Here is a 16,244-nt window from a genome sequence, read left to right as displayed (position 1 = left end):
TAATACGGGCAGAGGTGTGCACGTCACTCACAGCTATTAATAGGGGCTCCTTAGTTCAATGGCTGAGTTAGGTCAGGTGCTAACCCATTTTGTCATTTAGAGCATGCTTCTTGGGTTTTGCAACAGTGACCTCTATAGGCTGCCGCATATGATGAGCACTGATAAGTCCGGCGAATCACCGGGAAATCCCTGTCAGTCGCCCTGTAGTTTATCCATTTTGTCCTTCGAGCCAGCTGCGGTCAGCTGTCTGACGAGGCTGTCTTGTACACCCACGTTTGCTCGAACTTACCATCGCGAGTTGCTCAAACAACTCCGGAGCTGCTGATCTTTTGGAGAATTTCCTTTTACAACTTTCAACTCTTGTTTAGTTGATCTTTACGGAGAATGGAATCACTCGAATTTCCCTCCTACCACGACCAGAGCGACGGCGATTGCGAAAGCTTTAAGTCAGCAAACAGCAAGATTCTGGAAGATGCTCTAGATGACACGGTACGCCCCCCTCATCCTAAAAACGTTATGATCGTTTCATTGACACTCTGAAGGAGATGAGATATGAAGGCGCCATCGAAGATTGCCACTATTCGGACTCGGCAACTTCAAATGTGTCCGACCATCCTCTGCCTATCAGGCAAGTCTCTTCGTACCCTGCATCATATGTCCAAATTTCCGATGTAGATGGCGATCCGCTTCGACGGAAGGCCGTCGTTGCCGATCTGTTGTGTACTGGACCAATCCTCAGTCTCGCCCAAAACATCGGCGCCTGGACAAACCCGATATGGCTCGGAAATAGTGCCGCACTTCGCATTGATCAGTTAAGTAAAGGAGTGGCGGGTACGATAGCAGTATCAGAGCTCACGGAGCAGATGAGGCAATGCCTCGACCTACAGGACAGAAGCTGCAAGGCTGTAGTTTTCAAACGCATTCGTGATAGAGAAGAATCTATCCCAGACACGTATGACCGTCGCAAGAGGCATCAGGAATTCCTCCGTGAGGCCCTCATCCTCTGTCACTCGCCTATCAAAGACCACCAACATATCGTACGGCTGCACGCGATTTTTTTCGAACAAGATGGAGAGAACCACAACATGTCATGGCCGGTGATGGTTCAGGAGTATGCTACTGAAGGAACTTTATCTGACTTCATCTTAAATCGGCCAAGCGTCAGCTTCCAGATTCTGCAGCCACTGCTTCGCGACATAGCTTATGCCCTCTTCCACTTACACCATGCTTGCTTGATAGCACATGGTGATATCAAGCCGGATAATATCTACATCTTGTGGGATAGCGAGAAGCGAAAACTCAGTGCGAAGCTTGGCGGTTTTCAGTCCGCGAGATACGGCCAAAACCTAGAGGACAGACTGCAACTCCCCAGAGGCACACACCCTTGGGCGGCCCCTGAATGTCATCGCAATGGAGATAATCTTGTCCCGTTGAGTGATATTATGAGTGCCGATATCTACAGCTATGTGTTGGTTGTCTTCGGTGCTGCTATCGAAGGACCAGATGTTCTCTTCTGGTCCCGAAACTTGAGGGGGCGGCTTGGCGGTGATGGACAGCAAGACCTTGTTGAGCAAGAGCGCTATTCTGCAGAACTTACGTTCTTGCTGTCTCAGAACGCTCGCCAGGGCGTCGACCGACTTGAAATCCATAAGCTCTTGCAGTTTGGATTAGCCATTGACCCAAGAAATAGAGATGGACGCTCAATAATGGCTATCATGTTGGAAACAGACCAAACAATAGAAGAAGGAGAGTTGTTTCGTTCCCCAATACCTCCCTTTGACTCTGTCCAGGTAAGTTGCGATAATCCAGTAATCCAATTCAAGCTTACAACGGAGGTAGGCCTGCGCAAGCGTCCAAAGGCTTGAGACGTACCCAATTTGTGTTCAAAACAACGTCATACACGAATGGGAAATCATGGCTCAGGAGCGCCCTATCAACAAGCAGCTGGCTCTCCAGATTGCCAACGCCTTGCTCAACGGATGTGGTAACTATACAGACGCAGAGAGATCCACCAAAGCGTACAATTGGTTGGACCACACACATGTACACGCTTGTTTTGACGGCAACGTACGAGAAGCTCTCTGGCCAGAAGAAGCGGCACTTGACGGCGAAGGGCTGCTTGACGCATTGAGGAGCTGTGCGTTGACTGGGGATCCATACGCTCTGATTGAGCTGCGCGCCAGACTGGATCTTCCTTCCTCCAGCCGGGGCCAAAGTGCGACAGAAAGCATCAATCTAGACGAACCGGAGTACGAAATGGGCGTTATCAAAGAAATTGCTCATAGCCTACCCGCTTATGATTCTCAGGGTGGCGATTGTATTTACAGAATCGTCTACACCCTGGCAAGGCATGGTCGGGATGACGATGCAATTTGGCTGCTAAATGAAGTCGAAGGCCAGATCGTGGAGTGGAAAACCGCATTGCATTTTGCGATTAGCAGGAATAACATTCCTGCCGTCGAATCTCTTCTTAAGAGGCCCGGCTTGAACCCATACAAGTGGTATGATCCAAGGACAACCAACGGCCCAACATATTCAGCGTTCTGCTTAGCAGTTCAACTGAACCTTGTTGACGTCATGCGAATGATAGTGGAGCGCTATCCCCTCTGGCCAGCGCTTACCGCGTCTCATTCTGTAGACGGATGCTCAGTGTCGGTCTGCCATTGTTGCGACCCGAACTGTGTTGACCCAGCCACGGTAAATGGCGAGAACTATCTCATGGCAGCACTGGATCCGGGTCTGAGAGTCGATCGCATGAGGATCCACGGCTCCCGGTACCAAGATGCAATGAACGAAACTGTCAAACTGCTTCATGAAATGGGCGTTCGAATGTGGCCGAAGCCGACGGGCTCATGGGCTGGGAGAAGCGACGTTATCGACATTGCGGCGGAATGTAGTTACCCCTGGCTCTTGACTTTCATATTTTCCTACCCCGAGCTTTTCCCTTGCCTTAAACGCAGTATACAGCCGCAGGTCACAAAATACCCGCTCTGGAAAGCAGTTCTGCGAGGAAACCTGTCGGTAGTCCGCGTGCTTCTTCAGCATAATGCTACAGAGGTGCTGAAAGGAGAGGTGAACGGCTTCCCTTTCCTACACCTTGCTGCCTCCGCCGGCCACAGAGACCTGGCTATTGTTGAAGAGATTTGTATGGCTGGAGTCGATCTCAGTCTCCGAGACTCTTATGGACGGACCGCTCTAGAGCTAGCAATCCTAGAAGGGTTCTTCTCGATGGCGGACCGCCTGGTTGAGCTAGGGGCCATTTTGGACTCATGTAACGGCGATGGTATCACCAGCTTTGGGAAATTCCTCCAAATGCCCGGTTTGCCATTGGACAGAATTAAATACTTTCTCCGGGAAGCCGCAACGAAACAGCTACCTGATCCACTCTGTTGCAGACAGGTGGAAAGAAACGTCTTTCATGTCGTGGCTGCGTCAAATAGACGATACATGGCCAAATCGCGCCTCATGAGTTTATGGAGGGAGCTCATGATTCATCGGAGTGTTTACGGACCTTGGATTAACAAATTAGATCGCTTTGGCTTTACTCCGCTTATGCTCGCGGTCCTTTACGGACATCAAGAACTCGTCATCCTGTTACTGGAGGATGGGGCTGATACAAACGCATTCGGTGTCACTAATGCGATCACCCTTGCCGAGATGATGTTGCGCCGCGTCGAATATTTGCAAAGAAAAACTGAAAACACTCGAGAATCGAGGCTGACAAGGAAGGCAATTGAAGATTGGGCAGGCATTGTCCGTGTGCTTCAGGAGAGGGGTTCTGAAGCCAAGTACAGCCTCTTGGGGCTCCCAAAGGTGGATTACCAGAAGCTTTCCAGCAATTTTAACCCTTCTGTAAGACTACACGTTTAATATCCATCTTCTTGGGACCTATAGCACAGGCTAATTGAATTAGAATATCGGGCTCTACATCAAGGCTCTAACAAGTGGCCTCGAGTACTTTGGAAGTCATGGGACAGCGACTTATCAGGAGTCGGATGTGGTTAGCTTTTACCAGAGAATCCTCAATCCGCCGGACATTGCAGCTTTAATGCAAGGGAGTGCCGAGTATTTTATTATAACGAGCCTTGACCCATTCACAGCTGTGTCGAAGCCAATCTTCGAGGTAAGATCGCGTTAGGTATATGTAAGTTTTGATACTCAGGAAATTAAACAGAATCCATTCGTCGAGACCGAGTTTGCCGGAAGTGTAGGTCTAGTAACCGGCGAGTGCCAGAGTTCGGACCCCGAAGATACAACAATCATAGAAGCTACACAAACCTGGCGTAATCTGGACATCAACCTCGCCTCGCTGGCACCACTCTTTTTGCGCCTAGCTGCCATCGTTCTTAGAGCTGGAACACACGGGCCCGCAGGTGTTAGCCTCGAGAGCGGCATTGACTCTGATCACCCACTGGATCATTCATGAACAGTTTGGTGATGGCCGTCGGGGCTTGAGGCTTACGCAGGATATGATAAATGATTTATATGGGAAGATCCAGGGGAAGTTGAGGGGTCTTCCTGTGGTCGGTTCGAAGTTGGCGGAGCTGATGGATGAGAGTGGGGGAGGGAGCGTTTAAGTGTTGTGTTGGTGTGGAACTCTAAACAAACTGATCGTTAAGCCAAGAAGCGTGGAACCACACAGCAAACGTGCAGTATCTTAGCTGGTATCTCGTTCGGTCCTGCCTAACAGTTGGTTCAGGCAGCCAATCCAAGGCTGGCGCCTCTACTTTCTCTTGCCAATGGCCTCATGGATTTTTAGCTTTTAGTGCGTTGGACTTATGTTGGGTCTTGAATGTTTCAATTATATTATCAAGGTTAGGAAATCTCCGGCATGGGAGCTACATAATGTTGCGAATGCGAGCTGGATAACCAATGGAAGTAGATTTCCCATTGAAGACCTCTAGGGCCATTTCTCTCAGATGTAACCTGTTCTGTATTGTCGAGTCGCAGGCGTTTTCCAAATTCAATTAGCCTCTGACCGATTACACCAAGTGAGCTGTTTTAGTCCGAATTTGAAGGAGAACCGTGATGATGACGCTGCTTCCTGCCATATGACTGGGCATTCGTCTACATTCTTCAAACTATAGCCTCCTCAAAGTTGTAACCCTGTAAACTGGTCATTATGCATTGCATTTTGCCAACTCCGACACCACATCACTATTGAATAACTTCAGTAGATGCTCCTCTTCACATTCGGTTGAGGAGTCGCCTCTACTAAGACAGAACTTCGTGGCATTGGCATAAACCTTCCCCATACGGAAAACAAGAGAGTCGATGCATTTGGTACTGAGATGTCTTTGAAGATCGCGCAGCGGTGAAGTTGTTGCGTGTTTTTTCCCGTGCCGTAGTTTACGTTTTTGAATACTCTCCACAGTTTCCCAGTATCCTATCTCGACAAGCAGAACTCCGAGGCTATATATGTCGAAACTCTGGCTGTATCGTATCTCCTGTCTAGTGGCCGGGTCAGTGTAGCGCGGATGGCGATACCGATCGCTGAATTCGTCTTGGTCGGGCTTGATTGTCTCTTGCTCAGGTGAATTAGGTCGGGCATAGTCGAAGCCCGAGAGGAAAGGATTGACGACAGATATCGTCCCATTTTCCTTAAAGAACAGAACATTTCTAGAATTCATGTTCTTGTGAAACCACCGTGATACCAAGATACGGTGTAGTGCGACAGACAGGGACTGTGCAAGCTCGAATCTTTGACCGAGGTCCGGGTACTGGGTCTCCTGGTCATTGATGAGGTCTTGAAGAGTGCGTACTTGGACAGAAGCCGAGCCTGGGGAACGACTGGCAGTCGCCGCCATGTTGACTGGGGCACGGTAAACTAGGCCTATCCGATGGTTGGGCATGAATTCCACGTCATCAAGAATGCCCAAGCAGTCCATCGTTCGATATGCTGCTAGGTTCTGACTGGCATGGAGAAGCCTGGCTAAATCAAGACAGGTGGCAAGAAATCGTTGTTTTCTCTCGGTGTTCGATTCGCATTTGTATCCCCTCCACTCCACCATGACATGCAGTTCCTTGACCTCGCGACCAATTTTGCGCCTGTAAGTCGTCAAACATCGCGACATATCCTTGTTGATGAAGGGGAAGCCCGAACGCGAGAGCATTAGATCGGCTGTTGATGGATGAGGAACTATTTCCGGACTTTCCCGGAGTAAAATTACATCCGCGGCGGCTGAGAGATCTCCCCTCAGGCCCCTGGAAGCCTCGCGAATCTCCTCAAGTCCAGCCCGGTCCCGATTGGACAGAATCGCTTGTAAGAGTAACCCATCCAAGCGAGCCTGCACCGGCTTGGGAACCAAGTTATGTAAGCCGTTGTTATATTTATGGATGTCATCAATTAATTCCCTAAGCTGTGCCTCTTTAAAAATAGCCCACCGTAGACGCCGGTAGGCTTGTCTCAAGGGAATCCCTATAGTGCGTTGTTGTTCAATCTTGGATCTGAGTATGCGCAAGGCTTCGTCGAGGGTCGATGCATTACCGCCCGTTCGGGGAGGTCGGTCGTCCACCGATGTAGCTTCGGCGAGGAGATAGCCGATGGCTGCGATGATCTCGTGCACGACAGGGAGTAGATCGCTGGGTATAAGGCAATTACTACCGGAGCCATTATTTTCTCTACAGAGACCGACTTCTCTACCCCATCTAGAAAGCACTTCTCGTTCTAGGTCCAGTTGTAGGAAGAGAATGACAGACGTTTCGGCGAAGCCACTTAGAGATGTGACTGTTCGGAACAACTCGAGAACGATCGGGAAAAGCGAGATTGTCCCAAGGGCGAGCCCGGCCACTTCCATGATGGGTGAATACTTATACTCAGGCTGCACAGCTAGAGGGCGCGAAAGATGCACGTATGTAAGTCGAGAATGATACTTCTTCCCATTTGTTGAGATGCTTCTTCCCATTTATAGAGATCCGTGGCTTAACGGATCAATAGCTATTCCGATTCATTGGTAGCTGTGATGTACACGACTTCTTGTAATAGCTTCCTCTGGTTAGCGCCAGTCTTCTTCTCTTCAATCAACACAACATGCTCATCTCAAGACAATTGGTCGTGCCAAAGGTAACGGACGGCACTATACTTGATCGGTCAGGTTCTCAGCAACTCGAGTCTCCCCAGCCAGCTCAGGCCCTCTGCTCTAGAGCACGCTAGCCCTAAACATTAGCACCTACACGGAGGGGTCAATGATCAACGCTCGGACCTCATTTGGATGAGCTGCCCCTGCAAGCTTGCAACCTTCTCAGTTCAACAAAGGCAAAGCGCATTACTGCTTTTGCGTTATCGCAGGTTTAGTGCGTTTTAGGCAGCAATAGTTTCATAACATTTAGGCAATGTAAGTTGAGAAAATGCCGCATCTTGCCGGTTTTAACTATCTTACCTTCTGACATATATGAAGCAGCTTGTTGGAATTTATCGTACAAGGCAAGGGAAGAAGCTCAATTACAGCCAACACCTATAATACAGCAGGCGGTTTTATTCTTTAAGGGTGAATCGGTAGTATAGATTATCTGATTAGAACTTAAGGATCTAACGTTATTCCCGAGGCTATATCATATAAGCTTAAAAGATATAACGTTACCAAATAGCTTGGATTTATTAGTGCCCTAATTAATAACCATGCTAATAGTAATTTCTATTGTAATCGCGGACACGCTGCTCTTATTTTTCTAACCCCACCACTCAGTTGTCAGTTCACGTCACTGGCTCCAGGCCATGCCTTGCAGAGACTATCTGATCGGCAATTAGTTCGATTTATTGGCACAAGATGAATTAGGCCCGTCACTCGGTTTATAGCGACTATAGCAACAACAAACAGGATTTTCCATTATTACGAGATGGAGCCGGCATAGCCTTTCCACTGGCTATACACCGGGGCGGACCGATATAGATTAAAAGAATGTAACAATTAGAGGTGGCGCGGGAGCTGTTCATTTCGACCTTTCAGCTCCCCACTCTTGAATCTTGGCATCTGGTCAGGTCATAGTTAACAGGCGCCAAGTGGCACACGATTTGTAATGGAGCTTGCTGCCTCCCTTAGTCCTACATGTCTTATTACCCCGCCCTGCCCGGCGCTCAATCAAAGACGGGGTTGATAGCTTCCAAGGGTCACACAGCACAATTCAGGGATGAGTGCAGAGGTTCTGATAGTCGCGGCCTGTTGCTTTGTTATCTGCGGGGGTTGAAAATATGCAGCCGCTTCCCTTTTCATCCATGCCTGGCGCGACCATGCAGCCAACAATTATATTTCAACGAATCATAATGTGACTGCACTGCTCTCAAAAGAAGAGAAAAGAGACAACATGGAGAACACATCTACGCCACGTAAGAGATTGCGATGATACAGACTAATATTCGTCATATTTTACATCAATAACAGGGATTCTTTCTTCTGATATGCTGCATGCCCCTTCTAGCACCTCATCTGTTGTTTATCATTACGTGTTTTTTTCTCGCAGATGGATACGCTTCCGTTCGTCCGGTGAGGCTGACATGACATTTTCAATTGATGCTGGTTGATATCTTGGTACCTAAGCCAATGACCATCTGCAGCAGAAGGCCTCATGGTGAGAATCGATAGTCTTGATTCATCAGCCGCACTAACTAAAGAGTTCCCGATGGCTTTAAACCCAAGGGTCATCAGTAGGCTCTTCCATCCGAGGTTGGGCTATGATTGGCTGGCGGGGTGATATCCAGTTGACCAAGGCAGCACAATTTACCGCTTAGGTTCCACTTCCGGTCGCCGCTCAAGGATCTACATCAGGGCGGGCTGATCTTGACTAAACGAGTCTAATATTGCGAGGTTGGCTTTTCAGCTCCCCACAACTGACGGGCGCTAAATGACGACGGACTTGCAGCCGCATTTATCCGTCCTTATCATTGAGCTTGTTGCCTGCTGTCCATCTCACATGTCTTACTACCCCGCCATGTCGGGCGCTTAATTGAGGAAAGGACTGCCAACTTTCAAGGTTTGAGTGCTACGATTCAAGGATGGCTCTTTGTCGACATTAGTCGAGAATATGCTATTGCTTCCCTTTTCAAATGACCTCAGACATCTATATAACTAACAGTTGCACTTTATGAAGCGCACTGTTATTGCTCTACTTATGGCAAAAGAGAGAAGAGACAATATGGAGAGCATACCGTTCCCGCACAAGTGCTTATCATGATGCAGCCTGATTTCCATTAGATTACACGTGACACAAGGGTTTCCACTGATGCGGCACACCCCGAACGCAGATGACTGTACGGAGTACAGGGTATGTGACTTAAAGAATCTTCGATATCTTTGGATGGAAGACGTACACTGTCGCTACCAATAGAACTTGACAAGGGTCAACCGACGGAAACGCGACACGTTTCGTGTTTTAGGTTTTCTGATTTCATTAGTGCCGTACGAGAAACGCAGTGCGTTTCCATCAGGGAAATACGGGGCCAAGATAATAGACGGTGATTGGTCAAAAACAGGAAACGCAATGCGTTTCTACTGATAATTCTTGAGTAGGGTTAGGGTTACACTCACGGGTAAAGGCTACCGTCAAGGTTTTGTTCGTCTAAGTTCTAGCTCAGGCTTAGCACAACAGCCAACCAGTCTGTCCTTGTCCTTCGCCTAACTCTCTCAATCACCCGCTAGCCTCTTACCTTCCCTGATCAAACGAAAATTTGAGGTTTTGCTTTAGGGTTAGGGTTAGGGTAACGGGTAAATCATTATCAATAACCCTCTTAACTCTTGACCTATGCTTACACTCTACCCTCTTAACTTTCTTATTAATATAAAAACTTTACCTTCTGTCATAAGACCGGTATAACTCCTCAAAACACCCACTAGTCTCTTAACTTCCCGGTTTAAAGAAAAATCAACCTTTTGCCTCAGGGTTAGGGTTAAGGTTATATTAACTAGTATTAACTCTCTCCTAAACTGTTAGTAGTAGTTAAATAATAATAACTGCATCTATTTAATACCTTTATGTGGTAACTGGCTAGAGCTTTACTTTTTTATATAATTATTAGTTATTTTTCCTAAAGAGAATTAAAACTTTATCCTCTAAATGTATTTTAGTACTTATACTCACTCTCTTAATGATAAATGCATGGTCTCATATGATAATAATAAGGATGTACTACAAATAACAGTAATACTTCTCCTTCCCGTCTCCCTACTCCAATTCTCCCAGTAAAAGAGCAGCTACACAGTTGGCGTTCACACATCGACTACCGCCAAGAGAGGCACCTTTACCAAGCCACAACATGTATTCCTGGCATGTCTTAAATGACTGGTTAAAATGCTTCAAGAACCATTTAGTACGGCCTGGTCGACTAAATGCGCCAAAGCATAGAGGCATTACCATATCTGGGTATTGGCATGAGTTGTCCCCGTCCTGTCCGGCTTCAGTCTCATCACGTAGGGGCCGTGGTAGATGGAACTCTAGGGTAGGCGGTCGGCATTGCGCATGATGCTCGGGACAAACGCTACAGAGCTCATCGCCCTCCATGCACCACCGCCAGTCAGGTTTGCTATCAAGGAATTGGCTCAAGACCCCGCGCGAGCAGTATTCCTGCAAAAGATACAGTTGCATGGCCTCTTTGTCTGCTGCTACAGGTCGACCTAACTGCGGCTGCCAGGCTGCACTAAGTAAAACGATCGACTCGGCTACTTCGCCATCCCGACCCGCTCTACCTGACTCCTGAGAGAAATCCGTCAGAAGGCTCGGGGCATCGACGTGAATGACCAATCGAATATGAGGGTAGTCAAACCCAGGACCCAGCGCTGACGTCGCCACGATGATAGGCGAATCGGCTGCCGTTAGCCATCGCTCTATGATCGCCATCTTCTCTTCTTCTGTGCCGGACTCGGCTGTGTAGGACGGACAGCCGAGCATGTCAGCAAGCTCTGCCACGAGATCCTTCGTCGGACAGTATATAATGACCTGGTCCCGCTCGCTCTTGAACAGGTCTGTCCGGGTCCAGCAAGACTGTACAAGACAAGCTGCCTGCTCACATAGATTGCCTAGCCCACGTTCTTGCTGGACGATGTATCGGATGTTAGGACGATTTGTTGACTCTCTGACGATATGCGGCCGCACGAGCTTATTGTGCTCGAAGAAAAGCTCTTGATAGATTGGTGGTAGTGTCGCTGTCAGCCAGACAGTCTGTGTACGAATCTGCCGTACGTGCCATGCTAGCTGCGACATACTTCGTCGGTAACAGCTTGCTGTGATCGTGAGATGGCATTCATCGATCACGATCCGATCTAGACACTGTCTATCAGACAGTCGGTTGGCATACTCTAGGAACGCCTCTGTACAAGCTGCCTCGGCCGATACAACAACGATGGGGGTTGATTTCTTCGAGCCTGGGCGCCAGATATGGTGCTTTAGCGCAACTTTATCAAGGCGCCCGAGCATATTACCGCGTAAGGCTACAGTGGGAAGGATCAGAATGGTTGTTTCAGCTCCCGCCAGTGTGGCTCCGACCATGAATACCAATGTCTTCCCCGAACCTGTTGCAAGAACGACGATGACCTGCTCAGGTGCACGTGGACCCATGGTCGCCAGCATGGCATCCCGCTGACCAGGGCGACGCAACTGTAGCTCTGGGTCGTTATGCAGCCTACGGGCGGCCGCGATGATTCCATCTTCTTTGGCAGCCGGCCTTGCACGAAACCGTACCTTCTTGCAAGCATTGAGTAGCCCTTGCGCTTGTGTATCCGATACGGCAGGGGGCCGCTTACCCTGGAGCACTTGATCGATCCGAAACAGAGACCGCCAGCACCTTCCTTTGTCATCACACTTTCTTGGCATACCAGTGTTAAGAAAGTGACCTTGTCTGCACCAAGATCCTTAACAAGCGCACAACAAACGACCCAACCTGCGCTTCGCGCAGCCGCAAGCCGCGGCGATGGCCTCGTCCATGACGAGCCCGCCCGCTGTCTCGGATCGCTTTGATCTCGGGATCCACACTCCCGCCAATCTAAACCGAGAAGCCCGTGCAGCTCTCCTGCAAAACAGCCCTGCAATCGTCAACGGTCCCGTTGGTGTTTCACCCGGACTCGGGCGGACGGCGCAGACACCGTCCTCACCACTCAACGCCGCCACCACTGCTGCAGCTGCGGAAGGAGCTGAGCGTGCCAACCCCACATCGATCTATGATCAGCCAATCTCTATTATCAAATCGGCCAATGACCTCGCCCGCGAGCGCGTGGAAGAGTACAACGCCAAGCTGATAGTTTTCCAGGCCTTCTGCGCCAAGTTTGAAGAAGCCGCTCAGCAATTCACCGCTGGACCGCAGCGACGTTTCGCTCGGCAATTCGCCGACAGCTTCCTCGGCATTTGGAAACAAGAGCTTTCCGGCGTTGCACCAGCTTCTAAGCCTACCTACAGCAGCGTCGCCGCCTCGCTCCCCACTGACCGCGCCCGCCCAACTCCCCAACATCAACAACAACACCGACAATCTGACCCACTTCATCGCCAAGGGCAACAATCGACCATCGCTCCACCCCGACAAGACCTCCATGTCTTCATCCGTCTAGAAGCCGGAGCTCCGGCCAGGACCCATAGTGGCTATGCAATCCGGACCCTGATCCGGGAAAAACTCGGCGCCGTCTCAGACAAGATCCGACAGGTGTTTGAAGTCAGATCAGGATGGGCCATCCTGGCTGCCGACCTCGAAACGCGCGACTTTCTCGTAGAGAAGCGGGCCGAGTGGGCGGCTGAGCTGGGAGCTATGGCAGTAGAAACGAACAAAGAATGGCACACTTATGTGGTCTCAGACTTTCCCAGAAGACTGACCGACTTTCGCGGCAATGAGGTGGATAGTGACAGCGTTGTCAGCGATGAGATAGAAATCCAGACAGGGCTCAAGCCCGTTGATATACGTACTGGGAGACAATTCTCGGATAATCCCTTGACCAAGACTCTACTTGTGTCCTTTCTCAAGCCCACCAAGAGATTCTGGTCCCTCTTTGGCAGCCGTGCAGCCAGACTCATAGACAAAACCGTCCAACCTAAACAGTGCAAAACGTGCTGGGACTACCACTTTGCCCGCAACTGCCGTAGACAGCCAGTCTGCCGACGTTGTGGCATGACTGACCATATCGCAGACGGCTGTGCTGCACCAGAACAGTGCGTCAACTGCTTAGGGCCCCACGAGGCCAGCCTTAGTAAGTGCCCAGCTCGGCCGAAGAAAGTACGCGGCGTCCTTCGCCGGCTTACCAAAGAACAACGAGAACACGTCCGAATGGTGGGCGCGGAAACATACCGGCAACGATATTCAGAAACACAACTAGAGACGCATATGGAAACCCAACAAGGAGCGGCTGAGCTGCGAAGGGGCGACATCGGACTAGATGAACAGCCAGACGCTCACGCTCCGAGTCCAGCTGCGTCGGGAGCACCCTCGTGCATCATGGTGGCCACAGCTCCCCGGGCTACCTACGAAGCAGAGGAGGAGCCTGAGCATCATGGACTAAGCTCACCGAAGAAGAAGCGTCGTATAATCCTGACAAGCCGTACTCATGACTATGACCAGGAATAGGTACTCGCAGACACGAAAGAACGATAAGAAGCCACTCAAGGTCTTCCAGGCCAACGTCGGCAAGATCCCTCCGGCCCACGACTGCGCCCTGGCGCTAGCCGACTCCGAACGATATGACATTGTACTCCTGCAGGAGCCGTGGACAGCTCATACTAAAGCCCGCTGCCTAACCAAGACACATCCTGCGTACGACACGTTCACGCCAGTCGACATGTGGAATAGCAACGACACTCGGCCTAGAGTGATGACATATGTTCGACGAGACCCAAGACTTCTGGCTGACCAGATTCGCCCCTTTGAGACACGTGACATTCTTTGGATCACAGTCAACGGCATGACGATAGTCAACTTTTATCGCCAGAACGACGAGAAGGACGCCTTGAACACGCTACTTCGATGGCCTGTGCCGGAGCGCTGCGTGGTTGCTGGCGATTTCAATGCCAGACACCATAGTTGGTAGACGGGCCAAGCTACGAATCGCGGCCAAGAAATTGCAGACTGGACGTCAGAGCACGACCTCAACCTTCTCAATACTCTAGACATACCGACAAATCCGCACGGCAACACAATCGATCTTGCATTCACCAACCTGCCGCTGGCCGAAGCTACTGTCGAGGACCACCTCGCCACTAGCTCCGACCATTTCACACTCAGCTTGACCTTCCCTGATATTAGATCGACTCCGATGCAGCCGGCCAAGATTCGAGTGACGACGGAAGACGAGCTTAAACGATTCGTCGAGATTGTAGAACTGGGAGCCACGGAAATCCCCCTGTCACATTCGACCCCTGCGGAACTAGACGAGCTCGCTTCTTCACTTGTAAGTCTACTAACATCAGCAGCGAAAGCAGCTGGCCGGCCCGCGCGGAAAGGCGGACGCCCAGCCCCCTGGTGGACGGATGAGTGCGCCTGCGCTGCGGCTGGTTTCCGGGCCATCAGAAGAAGCTACCCCTGCGGCTTCAACCAGGACGTTCAGATCGCCAAAAGAGACTTTCATCGTGTGGTCCGTCGGGCTAAGAGGCAGTATTGGCGGAACCTCATCGACAACTTCTCCAGCAGTAGCGCTGTTTTCAAAGCTGTCCGATGGTTGAAATCCCCTGGAGCCTTTCAGCCCCCGCCCTTGCAGGTTGACAACGTCGTGTACGAAAGCCAGATGGACAAAGCCAACGCACTCCGACAGGCTACGCTGGAACGAAGAACTGCGGAGGACGACATCGCAAACGCTTGGACACCAGTATCTCCTTCTAGGTTGATTCCTTTCTCGCCCAGGGTCTCGCTAGATGAGGCGCAGTGTGCGACCATCCAGACAGGCAATACATCGCCAGGGTCAGATAACATCACCGTCAATCTTCTCCAAGCCGTATGGCACATCATCGGAACACATGTCCGCCGCTTGTTCGAAGGATGCCTTTCCGCAGGCCATCATCCGAAACCATTCAAGGAGGCGGAGGTGGTCATGATCGCGAAACCGGGGCGAAGAGACCTCACTGAGCCACGGGCATGGCGGCCTATCTCGCTGCTCTCCTGCCTTGGCAAGGGACTAGAGCGACTGATTGCACGCCGCCTAGCCTGGGCAGCCGTTTACTACAGCGTCCTTCACCCGCAACAAGCTGGAGCGCTTCCCAAGAGGTCTGCGACAGACCTGGTGACAGCTCTGATCCATGATATCGAAGAAGCATTTGCACGCAAGAAGGTGGCGACTCTAGTCACAATGGATGTCCAAGGTGCTTTTGACACTGTCATGCGCAACAGGCTCGTCCTGCGCCTTCGTGAGCAAGGCTGGCCTGACTATTTGGCTCGTTGGGCCGGCTCCTTCATGAGCGGCCGGTCTGCGCGTGTCAGGTACCAGGATACCGTCACGCCCTCTTCTCCCCTTCAGTGCGGGCTCCCTCAGGGATCGCCGGTATCGCCGATACTCTTCCTACTCTATACTGAGCCAATCTATCGACTAGGCAATCCCTGGGGTCGCTTCGGCTATGCAGACGACACGGCCATCCTGTCCGTAGGCGACACAGTAGATGAGACTACTGCCATGGCATCCAGCTCCATCGCAGAGATGGTGCGTTGGGGCGCGGCAAACGGCGTCTCCTTCGACCCAAAGAAGGCCGAAGTGATGCACTTCTCCCGCAGTAAGCTCAGGACCGCGCCGGCAGTACGTCACGGCGATGTCGAGAAACACCCCGAGCTAGCTCTGCGCTGGCTTGGCATTTGGCTCGACAGCAGACTATCATTCCGCGTCCACGTCGAGAAGTGGGCGGCGAAGGCAAAGGCCGTCGCCTACCACTTGCGAGGACTCACCAACACAATACATGGCCCTCTTCCCAGTGCCGTGCGAGGTGCCGTCAGAGCTTGTGTTGAGCCGGTGCTACTCCACGGATCTGAAGCGTGGTACCCGGGCACCAACAGGCCGCGGTGGAGCCAGCCCAACAAAGACACACCGTCTAGTAACCAGCATCTCATACAGAGAATGAACAAAGCCTTGAATCAATCCATGAGAGCTATAGTGCCCGTCTGGAAAACGACACCCATCACCATCTCGCACAGAGAAAGTGGGATACCACCAGTCGATCAACTGCTCGAAGCCAGACGACTCAGGTTCTCCGCACGACTCAAATCACTCGACGACACCCATCCTCTTGTGAGAAGAGCGGCGCCACCGCGTCAGCCTACTTACCATGATCTCATCAAGCGCAAATACCAAGCACAAGCAGAA

At 50.8% G+C, this 16,244-nt stretch overlaps 3 protein-coding genes across 3 annotated transcripts; 1 reads left to right on the top strand and 2 right to left on the bottom strand.

Moving 5' to 3' along the window:
- Positions 1-384: 384 nt before the first annotated feature.
- FOXG_16325 (serine/threonine protein kinase) lies at positions 385-4,426 on the top strand (the record flags this gene model as incomplete). The annotated part of the gene is made up of 5 exons (XM_018396367.1): positions 385-489; positions 543-1,790; positions 1,840-3,852; positions 3,914-4,123; positions 4,175-4,426. 5 exons carry the CDS (start codon positions 385-387, stop codon positions 4,424-4,426), a joined length of 3,828 nt encoding a protein of 1,275 aa, XP_018256966.1.
- A 694-nt stretch (positions 4,427-5,120) lies between these two features.
- Positions 5,121-6,797, bottom strand: FOXG_22423 (uncharacterized protein; the record flags this gene model as incomplete). Its single annotated transcript, XM_018402831.1, has 1 exon — positions 5,121-6,797. The coding sequence occupies one exon, from the start codon at positions 6,795-6,797 to the stop codon at positions 5,121-5,123; it is 1,677 nt and encodes a 558-aa protein (XP_018256965.1).
- A 3,358-nt stretch (positions 6,798-10,155) lies between these two features.
- FOXG_22422 (uncharacterized protein) lies at positions 10,156-11,799 on the bottom strand (the record flags this gene model as incomplete). The annotated part of the gene is made up of 1 exon (XM_018402830.1): positions 10,156-11,799. One exon carries the CDS (start codon positions 11,797-11,799, stop codon positions 10,156-10,158), a length of 1,644 nt encoding a protein of 547 aa, XP_018256964.1.
- Positions 11,800-16,244: the final 4,445 nt, after the last annotated feature.

The sequence above is a fragment of the Fusarium oxysporum genome, genomic scaffold (assembly GCF_000149955.1).
Source record: "Fusarium oxysporum f. sp. lycopersici 4287 supercont2.34 genomic scaffold, whole genome shotgun sequence".
NCBI lineage: Eukaryota > Fungi > Ascomycota > Sordariomycetes > Hypocreales > Nectriaceae > Fusarium > Fusarium oxysporum.
Note: the sequence above shows the minus strand (reverse complement) of the source record. Positions and strands in the feature narration are given on the sequence as shown.